Source organism: Humulus lupulus, chromosome X (genome assembly GCF_963169125.1).
Source record: "Humulus lupulus chromosome X, drHumLupu1.1, whole genome shotgun sequence".
Lineage (NCBI taxonomy): Eukaryota > Viridiplantae > Streptophyta > Magnoliopsida > Rosales > Cannabaceae > Humulus > Humulus lupulus.
In genome coordinates, this window is record NC_084802.1 from 11,753,027 (window position 1) to 11,774,417 (window position 21,391).

The 21,391-nt window shown below is 34.1% G+C and overlaps 1 protein-coding gene and 1 long non-coding RNA gene across 2 annotated transcripts; both read right to left on the reverse strand.

Moving 5' to 3' along the window:
- Window positions 1-11,693: 11,693 nt before the first annotated feature.
- On the reverse strand, window positions 11,694-12,429 carry LOC133805215 (uncharacterized). The gene is made up of 3 exons (XR_009878892.1): window positions 12,347-12,429; window positions 12,172-12,236; window positions 11,694-11,760 (listed from the first exon to the last, which is right to left on the reverse strand). It is a non-coding gene; the product is annotated as an uncharacterized LOC133805215 (long non-coding RNA).
- A 560-nt stretch (window positions 12,430-12,989) lies between these two features.
- LOC133805512 (protein ALP1-like) lies at window positions 12,990-14,432 on the reverse strand. Its single transcript, XM_062243693.1, has 3 exons — window positions 13,914-14,432; window positions 13,592-13,820; window positions 12,990-13,513 (listed from the first exon to the last, which is right to left on the reverse strand). Exons 1-3 carry the CDS (start codon window positions 14,430-14,432, stop codon window positions 12,990-12,992), a joined length of 1,272 nt encoding a protein of 423 aa, XP_062099677.1.
- Between the last annotated feature and the right edge of the window lie 6,959 nt (window positions 14,433-21,391).

The window sequence follows — 21,391 nt, forward strand, 5'->3', positions numbered from 1 at the left end:
TTCTCAAGCAAGCAGCCATGGCCTATAAAAGGAGGGTCAACATAAGCAAACAAGGACAGAAAAAAGAAGGAATATAAGATATACAATTATCATTAGCGTGCCTCTTCATAAACTAGCTTATCTTAGCCTAAGCCAACTTTTCTCAAACCACTACTACAAAAATGGGATTTCCCGATAGTTTTTAACTGTCGATATTGAGCAATGACGACAGTCGACTAATTGTCGTATTTGCCTATGCCGGCGTAGGGTAGCTACGCCGACAGTTAATAAGTGTCGTCGTTGCTGGCTACGCCCGACAATTAATATGTGTCGTCATTGCTGGCTACGCCAACAGTTAATAGATGTCGTCATTGCTGGCTACGCCGACAGTTAATACGTGTCGCCGTTGCTGGCAATGCCAACAATTAATACGTGTCGCCATTGCTGACAACGCCGACAGTTAATAGGTGTCGCCATAACATTGAATTTATATATAATAATTTTTCGATATATATTTTTTAAAACTTTTAATTATATTTTTAACAAGTGAAGTTTGATATAAATTTAAATAAAAAAATTACTCACATAATTAATTATTATTACCATAAATTGTAAAAAAAATTATATTTATCATAATAAAAATTCATATACATACAACATTTATTCATACAATTGAAATGTAAATAATATATCTAATCCCCATGAGACTAAATAACTCTTAATGAAAATGCATTATAATTCTCAATAAAAATTCATTATTCTCAATGTAAATAATACATCAAATCCTCACTGTACATAATTCTTACAAGTAAGAAAGAAAATAATACCCAACAACTTGAAGAAGAATTTCGTGTTGCCTTGGTTCTCTTATATAATTGTCTTGGTTCTCTTAAATATCCAAGTAGAGTTTTAGCCTACAATACAGAATAAACATCATTAAAGTTAAAACAAAACTAAAATAAATAGAGAACTTGAGGTTGCAGAATAAATAAAAAGGATGATTGTGGTTTTCAGTCACAAAAATAATTTATATAAAAGTTGTATTTTTCTTATCAAATTTGATAGCCTCATGGCTTAAGTAGTTAGTCTTAATTCTTTTTTTTTTTTTGAGTGAAATTCATAAAATTTTATTGGGCAAACAGCCAAGATGAAGCAAAAACATCAAACATAAAGAGTTTTAAGGCCACAAACATGAAAGCAAACCAAGCCACCAAACTCTAGGGGAATCAAGAGATAATGCAAGTTTTTCTAAGGAATGAGCTGTAGAATTACTAACTCTATTACAATGACCAATGGAAATGCATACCTGTCAGTCTCAATTTAAAAGTGCTCAAGCTAGTTTGTTTATGAAATCACAGACATTAATAAACCAAATTACCAATCATTCATAGCACATTAGCAAATATACAATAAACATCGAGAAATTAATATACATATATACACATATAAAGACATGCCCTGTGTAGGTAATATGCATAAGATTATTAAAGTAACACAACGAGCATACCAGACAAAGTTGTTAAAGTAACACTACGAGTTGTGAATAAGCCTAATCCAAATTTATAAATCTAATTCACATTTGAAAGTCTACGCAAAATAGAAAATCATAATTTCTTTTGGTCAAGCATATATATTTCTTTTAATAAATAGCCATATAATTATGAATTTTATACAAGCGCAACATTTTTAACAAAGTGATAATCAATCCATTTTAGAAAATTTTCAATTGTTTAAAGAATACATTATTTCAACTAAGGCCATCGAACATGGTAAAAACAATCACAGTTTGGAAGAAAAAAATAACTTCGATATTATTTAAGTAAGAAAATGATCAAACTATTAGACTACAATGAAACACAAAGCTATGCTTCAATTAAAATAAACACAAATTGAGATAGTAGTTCTGGTACAGAAAAGTAAATCATCGAGTAAATATATAAATATATATCCTATGTCTCAATTGATTGAACCCAAAACTCACCAATTGATTTTTTTAGAAAACTTTCAATTGTTTAAAGAATACATTGTTTTAGCTAAAGCCATCGAACATGATAAAAACAATCACAATTTGGAAGAAAACAAATAACTTAGATATTATTTAAATAAGAAAATGATCAAACTATTAGAATACAAAGAAACATAAAGCTATGCTTCAATTAAAATAAACACAAATTGAGATAGTAGTTCTAGTGCAGAAAAAGAAATCATCGAGTAAATATATAAATATATATCCTATGTCTCAATTGATTGAACCCAAAACTCACCAATTGATTTTTTTAGAAAATTTTCAATTGTTTAAAGAATACATTGTTTCAGCTAAGGCCATCGAACATGGTGAAAACAATTACAGTTTGGAAGAAAAAAAATAACTTGGATATTATTTAAGTAAGAAAATGATCAAACTATTAGACTACAATGAAACATAAAGCTATGCTTCAATTAAAATAAACACAAATTGAAATAGTAGTTCTGGTGCAAAAAAAGAAATCATAAATTATCAACCAATATGCTAATAACATCAAACTTTTGTATACTTTATACTATTGAACCTACATGTGATCACAAGAACCAAAAGTGATGCTCAATGTTATAAATCACCTCACTAAAGACATTAGACAAGGGACAAGAAGAAAACTAACATATACAAAACAAGAAATACAAAAGGTTATGCTATATGCATATGCCAACACGCAATATGTACATTCATACAAGTATATGTTATAATCAAACCAATCATACAAACACAATTCAATTATAGGATGATCATAGACAAGTCTACATCAATTCAAACAACACACAAGTTTTCTTTCTTATCTCCGCAGCACACAAATTTCTCAGATCCTACTTCACTAAAACACACAAGTTATCAACCTTCCGTTATCACCGCAACACACAATAACAATCTCATAACCTACTTCACTATGGATGAATATTTAAGATATTCAAACTCCTCTAACATTTGCATAGTATTAAAATAAAAGTTAGAAGGATACCTCTTGCAAACTGTTGCAAAATAGTTTCTTTGAAGTCTGTCTCAGCACATACACACATTTACAATGTTATAATATAATGAAAGTGAGTCAAATCTGAATTAAATCATTAAATAATAATGCAAAGAAGAGAAAAACCAAATGCTCATCTTACTCTTTCTTCTCAGCCTTGGGTTGAGTCAAATACATTATTCTCAAGAATTAGAAGCATAATGTAGTAATGTATTTGCATCCAATTAATCATTATGTATAAAGAAGCATAATGTTAATAATATCAAGGTCTCAAGAATTAGAAATTGAAGTGAGGTTAATAATAAAACTTCAGCAAAAAAAAAAAGTCAGTCTCAAATAGCTTATCAAATATTAACACTTAAAATTTCAGGTAAAAAATTACATTTACCAAGGCTCATTTGAATTTCTATAAATAAGTCCTATCTCAAATTTCTTGATAATTTGTTAGGCAATGTCAAGTACTTAAACTGTAATGACCCACTACTCTAGACTATTTGGACCATTAACGAAACTATACATAAAACTTACATTTTTACGAAAATACCATAATTTATTGAGTAACTTGCGAAATGAGAGTTATTTACAAACAAACAGAATACTAAGAAGGATTATGGGATCCCATTGTTTTTAAAACAAAAGATGATTTAAAAATAAAAGACATTACATATTTGGTGCGGAAAATACACATAAAATCATAAAAATTTAAAAGGAGACTACATCCTCGAATCGAATAACGCTCGGCCCCTTGACTCCATTCACCATCGATACACATCCTCCAAGCGTCACGAATCTTACCGCCTCTAAAGCTTATTTTCCTGCACATAAACAGAAAAGAGTGAGCCTAATGCCCAGCAAGGAAAATCTAACACATAGTCATACACATAAATTTCATAATGAACGTAGAGACATATCATAACACATAATACACTTATTATAATGGCCATTATTACTTGGGGTCCCATAGACTAAACAAGCTTATGCCCATGAGATTAGTGGGGTCCTACCAGCTAAATAGGCTTATGCCCACAATCTTTTTGGGGTCTTGTTAGTCAAATAGGGCATATGCCCAAGCCTACAACATACACATCAATAACATATTCATAACATATGAAAACATAACACATAAAATAGCATAGACATAAACATATAGATTCTAGCCTATTTTCCTTACCAAAAGTTACCGGGATAAAATGGACTGAGTTGAGATTTTTTGGAACACTCCTAAAACCATAATGAACAAGAGTGAGTCTAAAGAAAGGAGATGAAATGAAAGAGAATAGGAAGACTAAACCATTAAAAGAAAATATGCTTACCACAACTTAAGTGCTTAAGAACTTGGATTCCCTAACCAAAATAAGAATGAGGTTAGGAAATTGAGTAGAAGACTAAGAGAAAGGAAACATAATACAGAAAGAAACTAGAGTTTTGGTTACCTCAAAGATTTGCAAGATCAATCTAACCTCCACCGAAATACCTCAAAGACTAAGAGGGATGAAGCAGCTGCGGTCCAAGAGCTTTCCCCGGGTGGTATAGGATTTCGCAGTCGTAATCCTTTACTAATTCCAACCACCGGCGCTGCCTCATGTTAAGCTCCTTCTGAGTAAAGAAGTATTTTAAACTTTTGTGGTCCGTATAAATCTCGCACCGTTCTCCGTAAAGATAATGGCGCCAGATTTTTAACGCAAAGACCACCGCTGCCAACTCCATATCGTGAGTTGGATAGCGTTGTTCATACTCCTTTAACTGACGTGAGGCGTAGGCTATCACCTTGTCATTTTGCATCAGTACGCATCCCAATCCTAACTTTGATGCATCACAGTAGACAACGAACTTGTCGTTGGGTGTTGGGACACTAAGTACTGGTGTTGAGCAAAGCTTATCCTTAAGCAACTGGAAGCTTTCCTCACACTTATCATTCCAGTTAAACTTTTGTTGCTTCCGGGTGAGGTTGGTGAGTGGAGTGGCTATCTTAGAAAAGCCCTCTACAAATTTTCTATAGTAACCTGCTAACCCTAGGAAGCTTCTTACTTCCGACGCGTTCTTTGGTCTAGGCCAATCCTTCACGGCCTCTACCTTCGATGAATCTACTGCCACTCCGTCTTTTGATATGATGTGCCCGAGGAACGCCACTTGTGAGAGCCAAAACTCGCATTTCTTGAACTTCGCGTAGAGTTGGTGCTCCTTCAATCGCGTCAAAATCATCCTCAAGTGTTCCTCGTGCTCCACTTCATCCTTGGAGTAAATTAAAATGTCGTCGATGAACACAACGACAAATTTATCCAAGTAGTCTTTGAAGACCCTATTCATTAAGTCCATAAACGCGGCTGGCGCGTTAGTAAGACCAAAAGACATAACTAAGAACTCGTAATGTCCATAACGAGTCCTAAAGGCTGTCTTAGGGATATCTTCTCCCTTTACCTTGAGCTGATGATACCCGGACCGTAGATCGATCTTAGAAAATACAGTCGCGCCTCGGAGTTGATCGAACAAATCGTCAATCCGAGGTAGCGGGTACTTGTTCTTAATTGTTACTTTATTCAGCTCACGGTAGTCTATGCACATGCGCATGCTTCCGTCCTTCTTCTTCACGAATAGTACTGGAGCTCCCCATGGTGAATAGCTTGGCCTAATGAAACCCAAGTCTAGGAGTTCTTGTAGCTGCGTTTTTAACTCCTTGAGTTCCGTAGGTGCCATCCGGTATGGTGCCTTAGAGATAGGCTCGGTGCCGGGTACTAATTCTATTGTGAAGTCTATTTCTCTAGTTGGCGGCAATCTTGGCAAGTCATCGGGGAAAACTTCTGGAAAATCTTGTATAATCCGAACATCTCCAACTTTAAGTGATGTCTCCTTCTCCATATTCGTGATGCTGGCTAAGAACGCTTGGCATCCTTTCTCCATCATTTTCTGAGCTTTGAGAGATGATACTAACGGTGTGCGTAGTCCTGAAGCTTGTCCCATGAAGCAAAGTTTCTGGCCGTCAGGAGTCTCGAACACCACCTTCTTGCGTTTGCAGTCGATTGTTGCGCCATGCTGTGCTAGCCAATCCATGCCTAGGATTACGTCGAAATCTTTGATCACCAGCTCTATCAGGTCTCCTTCTAGTTCCTTGTCCTCAATCTTGATTGGTACGCCTCGCACAATTCGTGATGATAGAACTACTTTGCCCGAAGGCAACTTGGTTGCAAACCTAGTTCTAAATCTTTCACTAGGTTTGTCTAGTTTATCTATCATTCCTAACGAAATATACGAATGAGTGGCTCCCGAATCAAATAATACATGACAAAATTTATTGAGGATGGAAACCTGACCTGTGACTGCCTTGTTGCTAGCATCCGCCTCTCCTTGGGTTAAAGCAAAAACCCGAGCAGGAACCATCTTTTCGTCCTTCTTTCCGTCTGGCTTTTGCTGAGGACAATCTTTCTTGCGATGCCCCTCTTGACCACAATTGAAACATTCCTTGGTGTTGGCACGGCATTCTCCGGGGTGCTTCTTCTGACATTTGGCACATGGCGGGTATTCCACGTAGCCCGGCCTATTTCCCCCATTATTTGGTCGTACCCTTTTATTGTTGTCGGCTTGCTTGTTGTCAGGATGCCTTCTCTTCTGTCCGTTACCGTTGTTGTTGGACTGATTGTTGCTGCTATTGCTAGGCTGATTGTTGTTCCGACTGGCCTGAGGTTGGCTCTGCTGTCTGGGTTCAGGCTTGCTAGCTTCTTCTTTGCTCACGTTGGCCTGCAACCTTTCTACTTCAATTGCCGTCTCAAGAACGTCGGCATATGTAGTGTTTCCCGGATTTGCTAGCTTCACCCCCATCTCGATCTTCGGGCGAAGTCCTCTAACAAACTTGTTCACCCTCAGATAGTCGGTTGGAACCAACTCTGCTGCGAACTTGGCTAAGCGGTCGAACTGACGAGCATATTCCGCCACTGTTAAATTCCCTTGCTTCAGATTGGTGAACTCCTCAACTCTCGTAGCAAGTACCGCTGAATTGTAGTACTTCTTGTGGAAGAGCTCCACAAATCGGGTCCACGTCATGGTGGCAGCATCGTGGGATTGCTGGACCAAATCCCACCATATCCTGGCATCTTTCTTGAGTAAAGACGAGACGCAGGATATGCGGTCAGCATTACTGAGGTTCATGTGGGCTAGGATCGGCTCCACATTCCTTAGCCATTCTTCTGCTTCAAAGGGGTCCGTAGTCCCTTCGAAGTTCGGAGCGTGCTGCTTGCGGAACCTCTCGTACACTGGCTCCATGTGCTGTACAGGATATGGAGCGTAGTTCGTCATAGGCCATCCCCCATATGGACCAACTTGTTGGGGTGCTGAGGCCATTGGCTGTGGCTGTGGCGGAGGCTGAGGCTGAGATTGAGCCTGTTGGCGTTGTTGCTGCAGAAGTTCCTCGACTTGCTGTCGCAGTCTGGCAATCTCTGCAGTGTTGTCAGCTGGCTGTGCCGGTGCGTTGCGGCGAGCAGTAACACGTACTCTCCTTCGGCGAACGGTAGGGACCGCATTGGTCGCTGGAACATCGTTGGAGGCGTTTCCGTTGCTGCGTGCGGATCTTCGGAGAGACATCGTAGCAGAGTTCTAACAGTTGAAAGAAACATGTTAGAACTTTTCCTAATAGGCTCTAAGGCAAAAACTTATTCTAAAACAAACATATCTCGGACCTCTTTATTATGACTTCTTATGAAAAATTATATAGGTCTTTATTTATTATTAGAGTGGGTTTCTATACTTAGAAAAACAAGTCATCTTTATTTTCTAAGTGTGTTTCTAGTCATCCTATATGACTTAATTCTCAAGCTCGAAACTTATCTTTGTTCCAAAGTTAACCATATTGAGGGAGGGCTGGGATCAGTAAAATCGTTCCCACTACTAAGGCCCCCTAACTCTCAATAAGGAACCCAGGTTCATTGATTTGTATCCACCCTCACCGAGCTTAGTCATTATTCATTTTATTTAGTATTTATTATGATTGCGAAAATAAAATCAAACTTACACATGATATTCAAATAGCATGTTATTCATTTGGAAAACAATTTCACTTATTACAATAAAAAATAAAACAAACATTAAAAACTTCTAATCTAAAAATCGGGATCTTCTACATCCGATCCGTCATCTAACATATCATCATGTATTGCCTCATAGTCATCATTATCATGAGCATCGAAACGTCCTATAGGTAGGTTGGTGAGAATCCTATTCTTTTGCTCATTGGTGAATTGAAACTCAGATTTCGCGGTAAACCTAACTAAGAGGAAATAATATCTCATTGCTAAAGGCAATTCATCCTCCTCACGCATTTTTTCCCATATTTCTTCTAAGGCTGCTATTACAGAATGAAAATCCTTAAACAACCTAATTACTAATACATATTGCTCGGTTGATCTTAGCATTATTTGTTTATCCTCTTGAAGGCCACCTATCGCTTGGTGAAACAAAAGCAACCTTCGAGTAATCCTTTCTAGGGCTCCTACGGTGTTTCTTGGCTCCCTTATTCTTTTTAAGGCCTTAATGGCTCGGATATCTTGGTAGGTTAAAGCTCCATTCATTCTTAACTGAAACATAAACACTAAAGTTGTTAGCTATACACATAGGCAAAGTAACTTGTAACTTGTAACTTAAACACTTACTTGGCGGTTCGATTCGGAGCTTTGAGCATGTGTATCGAGGAGAACTTCATGCGAAGGAACCGTTGCTCTGATACCAACTGTAATGACCCACTACTCTAGACTATTTGGACCATTAACGAAACTATACATAAAACTTACATTTTTACGAAAATACCATAATTTATTGAGTAACTTGCGAAATGAGAGTTATTTACAAACAAACAGAATACTAAGAAGGATTATGGGATCCCATTGTTTTTAAAACAAAAGATGATTTAAAAATAAAAGACATTACATATTTGGTGCGGAAAATACACATAAAATCATAAAAAATTAAAAGGAGACTACATCCTCGAATCGAATAACGCTCGGCCCCTTGACTCCATTCACCATCGATACACATCCTCCAAGCGTCACGAATCTTACCGCCTCTAAAGCTTATTTTCCTGCACATAAACAGAAAGGAGTGAGCCTAATGCCCAGCAAGGAAAATCTAACACATAGTCATACACATAAATTTCATAATGAACGTAGAGACATATCATAACACATAATACACTTATTATAATGGCCATTATTACTTGGGGTCCCATAGACTAAACAAGCTTATGCCCATGAGATTAGTGGGGTCCTACCAGCTAAATAGGCTTATGCCCACAATCTTTTTGGGGTCTTGTTAGTCAAATAGGGCATATGCCCAAGCCTACAACATACACATCAATAACATATTCATAACATATGAAAACATAACACATAAAATAGCATAGACATAAACATATAGATTCTAGCCTATTTTCCTTACCAAAGTTACCGGGATAAAATGGACTGAGTTGGGATTTTTTGGAACACTCCTAAAACCATAATGAACAAGAGTGAGTCTAAAGAAAGGAGATGAAATGAAAGAGAATAGGAAGACTAAACCATTAAAAGAAAATATGCTTACCACAACTTAAGTGCTTAAGAACTTGGATTCCCTAACCAAAATAAGAATGAGGTTAGGAAATTGAGTAGAAGACTAAGAGAAAGGAAACATAATACAGAAAGAAACTAGAGTTTTGGTTACCTCAAAGATTTACAAGATCAATCTAACCTCCACCGAAATACTATAGAACTCACTTCCCAAAGTGTTTGATAAGCTTATAATGTTTAAGCTTATAATTTTTCCCCAAACCAAGTGTTTACACTCTCACACTCACTTAACACTAGCAGCTTCTGAACTTAGAGCAAATGGTGAATAATGGCTGGGTACTAGGTCCTATTTATAGAGTTTGGGAATGAAAATATCTTGATTTTACTTGAATAAAAATAATGGCTTTTTAGGTGAAAATCATTTGAATAATCGTTCAGCAGAGGCTGAAGACTCGTTCAAAAGATGTTGGACTGTTGAAGGAGTTTGAATGGCTGAAAGGAAATGAATTCAAAAGAGTTTGAATCCATGCTGAAGGAGGCGATATATCGCCCCCTGTAGGCGATATATCGCCTGGGCCAGTATGCCCGAGGCGACCGTGCATTGTTTCGTGTTTTCCGTATCTACGTGCTGCGACATATCGCCCCCTATAGCTGCGATATATCGGCACACGCTGAATATTTAAACACGAAATTACACATTTTTAGCTAAGTTTGAATGGAGTAAACAGCCTTGACTAAGCCCTCAACGTACTCAAAGCTGCTGACTGACCCTATAACATTCAAACTTTACTCCTTATTATATTTAATCCTCAAAAATCTTTAATCCTTAATCACCATTCATAACATGTGCTTAAAATCCTATTGGTTGATGTCTAAACCTTATAATATAGTAAATATAATCCTTAATATCAGTCACATTAATCAAACCTTAGGTTATACTTAATATTCTTAAACTATAGGTTAAACTTAGAAAATCTATAAGTACTACTATGAGTGTCCAAATAATTCCCGGTCTGAACCAAAAATCCATAGTAACAAAGATAACACTAAACATACTATAATACTAATAAACATTTAGCTCAGTAAGTTCTTGGACTCTACATAAACTTCATGGCATTGCATGACTATATACACATCATCTGAAACAAGAATAACAGTAGGGTATAAACTTTGTTATATTTTCGGTGACTAGATAAGCAAGCCAGAACCATTCTAATATAGCCACAGAAAATTATAGTCGAAAATAATTATAGAAGTTATCATATGCTAGAGTAAACTTTTTGCAATTCTATTAAAGACGAAATGAGATTTATACTTTTAACAGCAATAATAATATCTCAATTATTTCATCTGACATCTATCTAGTCATAATTGATAGAATTCACAACAAGCCAAAAAATGCTTATTAAGTTTCATAAACATGCTCTCTGTACAAATATATTTTGTATAACAATGTTGCCAAATTTAAGCTATACATAGCACACTGCGATAAAATCTTTCAATTTATGATTCAAACAAATCAGCCATACATAAAACAGGAGTATATTTAATCATGAGCATTTTTTAAAGCCAAGTAAAACTCTTTCCGAGAAGAGCATAATAGAAGGGGAAAACATATTATAAATTGCATAGTGGGAGATTAGAATTTTTTTCAACTAACTTAACATTTATCAAGTTAATATAATATACTACCAGATCAAGTTAATATTTTGTCAAACAGTTTCTATACAAACATCCAAACATTCACAATAATTATTTTAAATACTACCTTTAGAAAGTTTATTTACCTTTTCTTGACAAAAGTATATGGCACTCTTAAAGTGAAGCACCTATACAAACATAGAATAGCATAAAAGACTATCTTTCTCACATGACCTCCCCACCATCAGTGAAAGAATGCCTGAATCAATGAAATAAAAAAATACAAAGTCATACTTACATACATACAAACCAAAACATAAGTCATTCACTCAAAATACTAAATAATCACCTGCTCAATATATATAAATTTACAAGATCAAAGAGTCCACTTTTGCACGGAAACCCCTTTCTCCAGTCAAATTTTTTTTTTTTTAAAAAAAAAAGAGGAAAATAGTCGCATGGAATTTAATCATGAAGATCTGAAAATGAAACTTGAGAATTTTAGTTATGATTATTACCAGCTTGATTGGCGTATTTGGATCTGAAACTGATAGAGTGAGAAGGTCATTCCATTCCGGATTCACACTCTTCTTCACCACACAAGTCTTTACCTTCTGCAGGAGACAGATTATTTCAAAGGGAAAAAAAAACATTAGTACCTGTAACACGCATTCTTATATATATATATATATATATATATCTGTGTGTGTGTGTATGATCCCCTTTGCTTAATGTTTTCAACTCTGCTGAAAATATAAAAATAAAAAATTAACAGATGAAGTAAAGATATGCACTTAGACCTTACCCAGAACACCTAGGATTCAAAAACAAACATGTAGAAAAATGCTCCTTAATTAAAGCCAGCTTTAAAACTTACTCCAACCACAACCAAGCCAAACCATTGAACTTACTAATCGGAAGAGGAAAACTAAACTATTCACAATTCTACACTACAATTACAATCTCTAACAAAAAGACGAAGCACAAAATTGAAAACACCCAAACTTAGAGTCCCAAAAGATTACCTGCTTTCCCAACTTGACAACAACATACGGGTCACTGCTTCTGGAATCTCTGATGGCAAGGTTCACTATGGTAAACACAACAATTTTAAAATTCAAAACATCATTTTTAGCAAACAAAATAAAGTAAGCAAATAATTATAAATATATAAGTATATATTCAAGAGAAGGGACATACCCGGCATAGTCCGTGCTCAACTTCTTCACCCCGGCCAGCGGGGGCGATGGGACCGAAGGAGGTGGTGTCCCGAGCAAGCAGAGGTGGTGCTCAACTTCCAATGACCCACCAGAGGAGACGAGGATGAGCTCGATTCAAAGGCCATTTATTCGGAAAGGCTAAAGGCGATAGTCGATCGTGCGAGAGGTGCAGTGAGAGGCTGGAGATCGGAGGCATGGAGAAATTTAGGGTCTGATTGGTTCGTGATTAGAAAACTGTATTTTTGAAAAGTGAGATTCTGAAATGAAAATCTGAATTTAGTGACTAAAAACATGTTTCTGAAAATGTGATTGGTTCAATGTCAGGAAACTGTTTTTGAGTTTTAAAAAACTAAATCTGTGATTGGTATTAAATTTGAAAATATAACAGAAACTGAAAACGTGATTGGTTCAGCTGAATCTGAATATTATTTTTATTTTTATATTTTATATACATAGGTTGTATAATATTAAATTTTAATTTATCTACAAATTTAATTAAGTAAAATTTAATTATATTGATAAATTAAAATTTAATAATAGTGCATTGATTAAATTCACAACAATATTGCATTGTCGTTAATTTTGATTTTTTTTCTAAATTAAAGTTACATATTTTTAATTAACTAAATATTATTGTTATAACTAAGCCACATTTGTCCAGCAATGTCATCTCTAATATTTTCCATCTGAGCCATATAAGCTTGACTGAAATTAATCTGTGGTGCCTCAGAAATTCCTGCTTCATCTCCTTCTTGTTGGTTTTCTATTGTTGTATTAGATTGGCTTTCAGTTCCTTCAATATCTTCAACAGGTGTAGCATCAACTGAATATTGTTCAAACATTCTATCATTAATAGAATGCATTTTGATCCAGTTGTGGATAGCGCAACATGCTATTGGTATTCGACGTTGCTTTCCAAGCAAGTATGGAGGCATTGACTTCAAAATGGGAAACCTGGCTTTAAGAAGTCCAAAACAACGTTCAATCACATTGCGCAATGATGAGTGCCTATAATTGAATAACTCCATCGCACCTCTAGGATGGTTCCCTCTTCCTCTAAAGCGACGCAAGTGATAACGTTCACCACGATATGGTGCTAGAAACCCAGGCATATTTGGATAGCCAGAATCAACAACATAGTATTTACCTATATTAAAATCACTTATTATGAACAAGGGAATGTGAAAGAAAATTATAATGCATCAAGACAAGTGTAATTTAAGACCTGGTGGTGGCATGGGAAAGTTATCGTCTTTTCTAATTGCATCAAGAAGCACTCGAGAGTCATTGGCTGTTCCTTCCCATCCAGCGTAGACATAAGTAAACATCATATTAAAGGAGCATGCAGCCATTACATTTTGTGTTACATCTACTTTTCTTCCTTTATATGCAAGTTGTTTTAGAGGTGGTGCAACTGCACTTACATGAGTACCATCAATTGCTCCAACACAATCCTACATAACAAATCAGATATATCATTACCAACTTCAATTAAATTAATATGAATTATAACAAATTTTTTATTAAAATTAATAAATAAAATTTACCTTTAACCATGGGAAATACTTCGAATTATTTTGAATTTCTGCTTGCACAGTATTAAAGTGAAGAGGCCTTATTACTTCATTTCCTAAATAACACAATGCATCTAGCACTCTGCCAAACTGACGACAAACAGTTTCTACCGAATGTTGATATCTTTCGGCCACAGTCCTAACTCGTTGGTTGTGTGTTACTATCCATAGAAACATGACAACAGCTTCTTCAACACTAATTACCTTGTCATGTTCTATGACTTCCATTTCAACTAATCGACGACATAAAGATCTAAAAGTATTAACGTCCATTCTAATTGTGTAAAACAATCTATCAGGATGTCCATTTAGCAGCTCAAGTAAATATTGACGTCCAGACATATTTGAAGTGCGTAGTGGTCGTCTAATCTGTTGAGATTTTTGCATCTCATGTATTCGATTAGCCATGAGAACTTGACCAATTAATTCCTCGCTTGATGAAGACGAAGTATCACCAAATAATATTTCAAACTCGTCATCTGAATCATCCATCTTAGGTACCTAATTATGACAATAATAAAAGTTCAATCACGACAATAAACACAAAGTCAAGTTCATTACACATTATCTAAGAAAATGTAAACTTCATGGTTTGGTAGTTCATAACAGACAAAGTCATAATAAATAAACAATATTAAATCACTCCAACAATGAATCAAGATAAGCACGTCGACGCTCCTCATTCATTCTCATGAATATTCCGCGCCATTCTGGAGTTGCTACAAACTCATGCAACGCTTTGAGGTATATTTTGTTATCCAGATCTGGAATACCATCAAGAATGCTTTGACAATCTTCCACATTGTAAGAATTAGCGACTTTGCTGGTTTCCTCGCTAATTCTTTTTTCTCTCGATTCATAATACTTACGCATAGTCTCACTCCGTGTTAATGATGCCTCAGTCTTAGCAGAAATACTTTTTGCAAGTTCTCCCATCACTTGGTCGAAGGCAGAACTAGCCCCTTTGTTCTTTTTCTCTTTTGGTTTTGGTGCATCTGGTGGAGCAGAAGTAGCTCGACGACGTACACCAATAACTTCTTCTTCCTCTCCATAATTATCACCATCAAATTCAAAATCAATATCAACATGTGCTCCAGTGCCAACAAAATGACGCTCTTGTTGGCGTTCCTCAACTGAAGAAGGCGGAAGTTGAGTGGAGGCATAACTCATACCACCAGTGGCTGTTGTATTATTGAATATTTCTCCAAGCATCTTATAATGTTGCAATCCTTTTTTTCGAAATCTCTTGACATTTGGATATTTCTACAAAAATCCAAAAACACACAACATTACTACATAATAGGAATTTAGAATAATCAAGTAATCAACAACACAAGTATAGTATAAGTCTATTACCTTTAGATAAGTGTCCCATACTTCATCACTTGCTGTAACAGTATTTGTTTGAGGATCCCACCCCATACCAGTTTGTTCCAAAAGATGAGAAAATTCTCGATGTGCCTTTCTCAACCGATTGAATTTGGATTTCAATTGAAGCATTTTATATCTCTTTCCAAAAGAATTAAATATGTCATTTTCTATTTTTAGCCATCCTTTTTTGTCCAAGGTTGTTGTTTGTAATCCTTTTTTAGCCTCTTCATACAAAAGACCAATATAATGTGATTCAATAGCCTCAGGCCAAGAAGCATGATCGTCAATGTCTACATTCTTCGCATCCATCTAATCATAATTTTAACTATCAAAATCTATGTCTTCATAAATAATGCTTATTATAAATTTATTAGCCCAAGTTTTCAAAATCAAACATTCAAATCAAAGAATTCCAAGATATAAAGAAAGTAGAGAGAGGGAGAAAAAGAGCTCACATCAAATATTGCATATTGAGAACAAAGGGACTATAATGGTTCACTACTAAGCTTGTTCTTTACATTACAATATACAACCATTGAAAAAGTCAATTTTACCATAAATATTTAATAAAGAAATAATTATGCAAATAAGATTTTCTTTGTGTTGCAATCAAAATCTAGGCACAAACTAATACAAGTCCAAGAGTTGAGTTAGCTCACAATCAATGAATCAAAAGCCTACAAAACAAAATTAAAAACAAATATACTGAAAAGTGTTAGCATACATATCCATAACCATTACTAGAAGCCAACTCACTTGAAGAATGGGGTATTCATCCATAAGTAAGGCTCCAATCACTAACTCCAAGCACTCACAATTATTAACACACTAACAATCAACTTCTGACCCTATAAAAGCATCACTTACAGAATAAGAAGCATGTATTCAAAAAATTAATTATCATGCATCTTGCATATATTAAACTTAGAACAATTAATAAGCATTTGTAAATACACTTTATCAATCATAGTAAATACTAAAAGACAATACTGTTTATCAATCAATAAGCAGTGATCATTCAACAATGCTATTTAATAATCATTATAAAGTTCAATAAAACCAATGCATTTTCTTCTAAATGATGCTCACAATATATGTTATTTGTATATATGCATATAATTACCAAATCAACATAATAACAGAAATTCAACAACACCAAAATATTACATAGTTTAATCAAATTGATCTTCATATATGAGGTGAGTTGTTGATTTTATTACAAACTTCTAGATGAAAAATTTCTAGATGAAAAATTTCATAGCTTTATTTTTACAAAAGGCTAAAATAAAGGCAGAATACAATAAATTCAAAACACAATAAAACCTTCCAACCAGGTAAAACATTAACCCCATATGAACTTCTAATTAACAACTAAGTCAATCAATTTTGCCTATACCAACTAGATAAGCCTTCAAAGAATTTCTTAATTTTTTTCTATTTACTCTAATCATAAGCTACTTATATGATTCTTACAATGGATTTAGCACCATTAAAGCTTAATGAAAACAAAATAAAAAAGACAAGAAACTATCCCCAATTAAATAATTCATAAATAATAAGTATATGACCCATACATACATACAAATATATATGAGTTTCCCAGAATTCTTTTCCCAACTAACGAAACCCCAGAATAATAAAACTTCAGCACAAAAGTCAGTCTTAAATAGCTTATCAAACATAACACAGAAACTTCAGCTCAAAAACCTCAGAATAATAAAACTTTAGCACCAAATTTCTGTCATTTTCCCATAAAACACATGCAAATAACTTCATTTCAAGATCTTAGATAGCATCATACGCTCACCTCACTTCAACTCTAACACCACATACAACAAAAATATATGTATAAATATATATATATATATGCATCTATATATGCTGAATCATTTCAAAAAAGTCTTCTTTTCTTCTTTTTCAATTTTTCTAATTTTTCTAGAAACTAGGAGAAAGAAGAGAAGTCATTTCATTTATATATATATATATGATGTGTAAATATATCAGATGAAAATGAATTTTTTTTGGAGAGAACAAGTCTCACCGTTTCTCTCATTCACTGGCTTCAGCTATCGAAATCAAAAAGTCTTTCTTTGGTAGTTAGCATCAAAATTACATCACCCATATGACTTACAATCACCAGTTACATTAATAAATCCAAAATCAAAGGTATAAACCATAAGTTCAACTGAAAAAACAAATGGGTATTTTGATAAATCAAATAAATTTTACAACTATGATTAAGATAATCCAGAACAAAAAGAACTTGTCTCACCTTATATTTATGAACCAAGTCTCCGCCTTCTTCAACGATGGTGCAACTCAAGTAAGCGACAGCTTTGGCAAGTTGAGACTCTGCAAATTTGCCAGTACAAAGAGACAAAGGTGAAGAAGAGGAGAGAAAGATTGGATATGTGAGGGAGGAGGCAGTCAAATAAAAAATCTATCATGCTTGGTATTTAGGTTTTAGAATTAGGATTTTGAGAAAACGATATATTTGTGTTTCCAGTTTTTGTGTTAATTTTATAATTCAGATTTGAAAATAATTTTTGAAAACACTTAACCAATCGTATATTTTGGTGGGCCCCGCATATTTTCAGATTTCAAATTTATAAAATTGAATTTGGATTTCAAACCAATCAAGCCCTTAGGGATTGAGAAAGAGAGATATGAGGAATTTCAGAAAGAGAGAGTTAAAAATAAAATAAGAAATAAAGTATTTAAATCAAATAGTGGAGAAATGAAAATGAAAAAGTTGAAGGTTGTCGCCCAAATTTTTTAGTACCCGCGTAGCATAATATTTATTTATTAGTGTTAGATTTTAAATTATAAATACTATTATATTAAATTAAAATATTTTCTTATTTATAAAAATTAAATTGATTTTGTTATTACAAATAATCAATTTATTTATTTATAGTTCAAAATTTATAATGTATGTAATAATAATAAATATACTTATTTCACACCCAAATAAATTATATATATGTATAATTAAATGTGTTAAAGAATAATATAGTTAATAATATAATTAATTTTATAAATATGTTAAGGAATAATAAATTTAAATTTTGATATAAAAATTAAAATAATTACAAAAAATAATAATATGAAAAATTCAGAAACAAAAAAATCTAGTTCAAATTTTTTTTTAATAAATACATAATTTTTATAAATATATATTTACATAATTTAGTTTATTTTTAAAATTATCCTATTCGTTAATTTTTTTACAATATTTTTTTAATTAATAAAACAACTATATTTTAACTAATACAAATTTTATAAATATGTTAAAGAATTATATAGTTAATAATATAGTTAATTTTATAAATATGTTAAAGAATAATAAATTTAAATTTTGATATAAAAATTATTATAAATACAAAAGTAAATAAAAAATTTAGAAACAAAAAAAAATCTAGTTTTAAAAGTTTTTAATAAATACATAATTTTTATAAATATATATTTACAAAATTTAGTTTATATTTTTAAAATTATACTATTCATTAATTATAATTTTTTATTTGAATTTTGGCGACATTTTATGACTATCGGCATTGGACTTTTATTAACTGTCGGCGTTGGGGTCATTAGTGACACTTTTTAACTGTCGGCATTGGTCTCAAATTAACTGTCGGCGTTGGGCTCAATAGCGACACATTTTAACTGTCAGCATTGGTCTAGAATTAACTGTCGGCGTTGGGCTCAATAGCGACACATTTTAACTGTCGGCATTGGTCTCGAATTAACTGTCAGCGTTGGGGTCAATAACGACAGTCAAAAGCAACGATGGCAGTTATTAGCTGTCGGCGTAGAGTCCCGCTAAGCAACTACGACAGTCAACAGAGTTGACTGTCGTGGTTGGGTGTCGGGAAAGCCCAGTTTTGTAGTAGTGAACAACTAGGTTGATCATCATAACCTACATCACGCTTTCTCAACCTAACATATATAGATATATTTCCAACCTTGCCTAAGCCTGACTACAAAATCTATTATCGATATATTTTTAACGGTGCATAATCTAGCTTACTACAAAATCATACATATTTCCAAACTTGGATAATCTAGCTACCACAAAATTATATATAGATATATTTCCAACCTTGCATAATCTAGCTTGATACAAAATTACAACAAACTAGTTATATTCAGCAATAATAAACATCCTAAGATACAAAAAGCAATTTATACCACAGATCTCTCTAAGCTCTTTACACAATAAAGATGTTGGGTTATGCTTCCTTTGTTGTAATCTTCTATTAATAATAAGAAGACAATTCTTGCTACTGTGGATGTAGGCAATAATCGTACATATATTGCTGAACCACGTAAATTTGTGTGTCGTTTTATTTTATTTATTTGTTCTATTATATTGTTTATATTATTATTAAATGTTCAGCTAGAACCCCTGAACATTTTGGCGACTCTGTTGGGGAGGTTATTAATTTATTTATATCTGAATTAAGGCAGGGTATTCAGGTTTGTTCTCATATTTGAATTCAAATGTCTTCCTCTATGGACATTCGTGAGCAGGAAACTCAAAATCAATTATAGAACTTACGAAATGACAACAACAACAACAATACTAATGCAATAAATGCAAACGACGATGTGTTGAAAAGACTCGAAAAACTTCAGAGAGCTCAAGTTGGTATGATGCAATTACTAAGTACCCTTTTACCAAAAACATACCAAGAAGCTATTTCCAACAGAATTGGCCTACCCGATGAGCGCGGGACAAATGGGTATCCAATGAGGCATATAAACGTAATTGAAAAACGTATCCAAGCAACACCCGACAATGCTAGAGGCAATAGGACATCTAAAATTGCTGAAAGAATTGGTGAAGAGACACAATCTGTCTCTGCGTTCGTTACAAAGGATGAGTTAATCGACCTTCTTAAGGCTGAAAGTGGTAAAGCATCATCGGTAGTAACTTCCATTGATTTTCATCCACCGTACCCTATGGAAGTTGCGGTGAAACCATATCCATGAGGCTACATAAGCCCAACATTTTGAAAATATAATGGAAATTTTGGCAATGCCGAAGAACATGTTATTCAATTAATTAATGATCTAGGGGTCTATGCACATGATTCTAACTAGGTATCCAAGAATTTTCAAAGTTTCTCACTGATCGAGCTTATTCTTGGTATGCGATCGAGCCTACCGCCAGAATGCATACGAAGTTGGGATGATTTAGTCTCTCAATTTTGTGCCAAATTCTTTATGATTGATGATAAATGGAGTATAGCTGACATCTCAGGAGAAAGACAAAACATAGGAGAAAGACTTATTGACTATGTGCAAAAATTCCTAGAAAAGGCCATTGATTGTGACGAAACTATGCCCGAAAAAGATCTGGTTAAGATGTGCATCAAATGAATGCTTGATGAGTACCATTTTCATATTGAGAATCATGCTATCTATAATTTTGCATAACCTATTGCCAAGTCAAGAAATATTGAAGCCACTGTATCTCGGCTTTCCAAACCAACAAACACCAACGATCAAGAACATCGTTCATGGAAGAGAGCAAAACACGGTGTTGACATAACGCTAGCTCAAGGAAGACAAGATTTTGAGGCACGCAAAAGAGCCAGGCAAAATAATAAACCACCAAAATTTCCTTGCAACAAATAAAGAGTTTGCAATTTGTTAGAATTATGGATTCGAGATGGGGAAGTAACCTTGCCGTTTATTGCAAATTTTCCTACTCCAGAAGAAAAACAACATGACTTATATTGTCATTATCATCGAAAAATTAATCATCCAACAATGAGATGCTATACTCTTAAAAAGATCTTCCATGAGCGACTAGAAAAATGGGAAATCACATAGATCCATATACAATGAAACAAAGACCACTTCCTCAACACCAAAATGGAAGAACTGTTATGACATGCACAGAGGAATCTACTCTCATCCTCGTAGGAATATCTCAAGACATACTTATCAAAGAAATCAAAGAAGGCCCTCCTAATACATGTGAGTTAAGAAACATGGTTGAACCATTACTGCAAACTAAGTTATTTCGAAATTTCTTTGATTGGTTAGCGTTTAGGCAAGATGCAAAAAAG

Bases quoted from the DNA above. Each gene is read 5' to 3' on its own strand.
- LOC133805512 (XM_062243693.1), bottom strand. From the start codon at position 14,432: ATGGATGATTCAGATGACGAGTTTGAAATATTATTTGGTGATACTTCG. The intron at 13,821-13,913 runs GTAAATTTTATT...TTTGTTATGTAG, and splicing joins AGTATTTCCCATGGTTAAAG to GATTGTGTTGGAGCAATTGA. The intron at 13,514-13,591 runs GTCTTAAATTAC...ATTTTAATATAG, and splicing joins CTTTCCCATGCCACCACCAG to GTAAATACTATGTTGTTGAT.